The sequence below is a fragment of the Galeopterus variegatus genome, unplaced genomic scaffold (genome assembly GCF_000696425.1).
Source record: "Galeopterus variegatus unplaced genomic scaffold, G_variegatus-3.0.2 Scaffold3029, whole genome shotgun sequence".
In the NCBI taxonomy this organism is placed as follows: Eukaryota; Metazoa; Chordata; class Mammalia; order Dermoptera; family Cynocephalidae; genus Galeopterus; species Galeopterus variegatus.
Window position 1 is genome coordinate 223,910 of NW_007729140.1, and position 2,025 is coordinate 225,934.

Consider the following 2,025-nt stretch of genomic DNA (forward strand, 5'->3'; position numbering starts at 1 on the left):
CAGGTAAGCACAAGAAATAATGCCAGTTAAGAACATGGCTTCTAGAGCTGGACTCTGGATTTGAATCTTGGCTGTACCACTTATTAGCTATGTTTTCCTGGGAAAGTGACTTCACTCTCTGTGTCTGTTTCCTCATTTATAGATTGGGGTAATAATAGTACTTGTGTCATCGGATTCTTCTGAAGATTAAGTAAGATAATATATATACAGTTCTTAGATGACTGCCTGGGATATAGTAGAATGCCAAAAGATATTAACTGTCTTTTTACTGCAAATAGTTTTGGCTAAAAATGATGAAAATATGCAAAAATTAGTATTATAAAATCTATGAAGGATATTCATACTGGTACATTTTTCAGAGTCCTATACAGTATCAATTAATTGAATGCATAGATTATAACTAACAGTTATCCTCTTTTTAATTTAGCAAATCATGTTCTATTACTTTGGAAAGGTAATCACTTCTGGGCAGCATATGATTTNTTTTTTGGATAGTGGCCACTCCTGGAATCCTCTTTGGTTATCATTTTTAAAGTAAGACTTTTTTTCCTTTTCATAGGAAGACTTCCTCTTTGGGGGAAGAAAAAGCCTTGTTATAGAAGCCTTCCCTCTGCCTCTCCAAAGACGAAGTCTGTGATGGAGAGCTGTAAGATTCCAGGGTAGTCTACTCTCATCAGTGTTATTCCTCTTTTAAAATGTTTCTTCCTATTGTGTTTTATTTTAGATTGAAGCACATTTGGACACACTTATAAATGAGCAAGCCTCTTACGTTTTAAGTAGGGTAGGCTTGAGCCATATCTATAACACTGTACAGCAACATAAACCTGAACAGGTAAGCACAAGAAATAATGCCAGTTAAGAACATGGCTTCTAGAGCTGGACTCTGGATTGAATCTTGGCTGTACCACTTATTAGCTATGTTTTCCTGGGAAAGTGACTTCACTCTCTGTGTCTGTTTCCTCATTTGTAAATTGGGGGTAATAATAGTACTTGTGTCATCGGGTTCTTCTGAAGATTAAGTAAGATAATATATATACAGTTCTTAGATGACTGCCTGGGATATAGTAGANTGCTAGTAATAGTAATAATAACAGTAATGAACAACAGCTGCCTAAGTGTTTAAAATACTCAGATATACTTATTCTCACAGTGGTTTGACTTTTGTAAATAGTTCTCTAGGATAGTTTTTGTTTTGATGCCTGGGCTTTCCAGTATATCATCTCCCAGATCTAAAATTTAAATTTAACAGAAAATAAAGGGATAGACCCACAAGATACCTAACAAATGCAAAGAAGGCAAACCTCACTATGTTAATATTAAACAAAATAGAGTTTAAAAACACTAAATAGGATAAGTAAGGAACATTATGTCATGATAAAAGACACTGTATATAGAAGTAACAGTCATAGCTTCTATATATCACTTAAATAAGCCAGACACAGAAAGAGAAATACCACATGTCCTCACTCGTAAGTGTGTGGGATGGAAGGGAGGGAGGAAGGGAAGAAGGCAAGAAGGAAGGAAGGAAGGAGGGAAGGAGGAAGGAAGGAAAGAAGGAGGGAGGGAGGGAGGAAGGAAGGAGGGAAGAAGGGAGGGAGGAGGGAGGGAGGAGGGAAGGAGGGAGGGAGGAGGGAAGGAAGGCCCACCCACAGTGATACATTGACCTTTTAGAAGGAGAAAACGAATCTGTGGTTACTAGAGGTGATGGGGGGGGGAAGGTGAGAGGAGCTAGGAAGAAATTGGGTAAGGAGCACAATGAATAATTCTGATTTGTAATAATATGCTAATAATAATGATTTGATCATCATATTGTATGCAAATAACAATAGTCAACAGTGTACCCCCAAAATATTTATAATCAATTATGCTTCAATTAAAAAAAAACTTCTGTATATCAAACAAAAACTGTAACAGTAAAAACTATAGAAATTCAAAGAAAATTTGATGTTAAAAAGCTCAAATAGGGGCCGGCCCGGTGGCGCACTGCTATAGTGTGCCGCTTGGGAGCGCAGTGGCGCTCCCGCC

The 2,025-nt window shown here is 37.4% G+C and overlaps 1 protein-coding gene across 1 annotated transcript in view; it reads left to right on the top strand.

Annotated features, from left to right (window-relative positions):
- Nucleotides 1-2,025, top strand: part of COG6 (component of oligomeric golgi complex 6) — an 86,491-nt gene that overhangs the window by 72,983 nt on the left and 11,483 nt on the right. Inside the window, exon 16 of the mRNA XM_008583758.1 lies at nucleotides 725-832. Coding sequence (XP_008581980.1) covers nucleotides 725-832 — 108 coding nt within the window. The remainder of the gene's footprint in view (nucleotides 1-724; nucleotides 833-2,025) is intronic.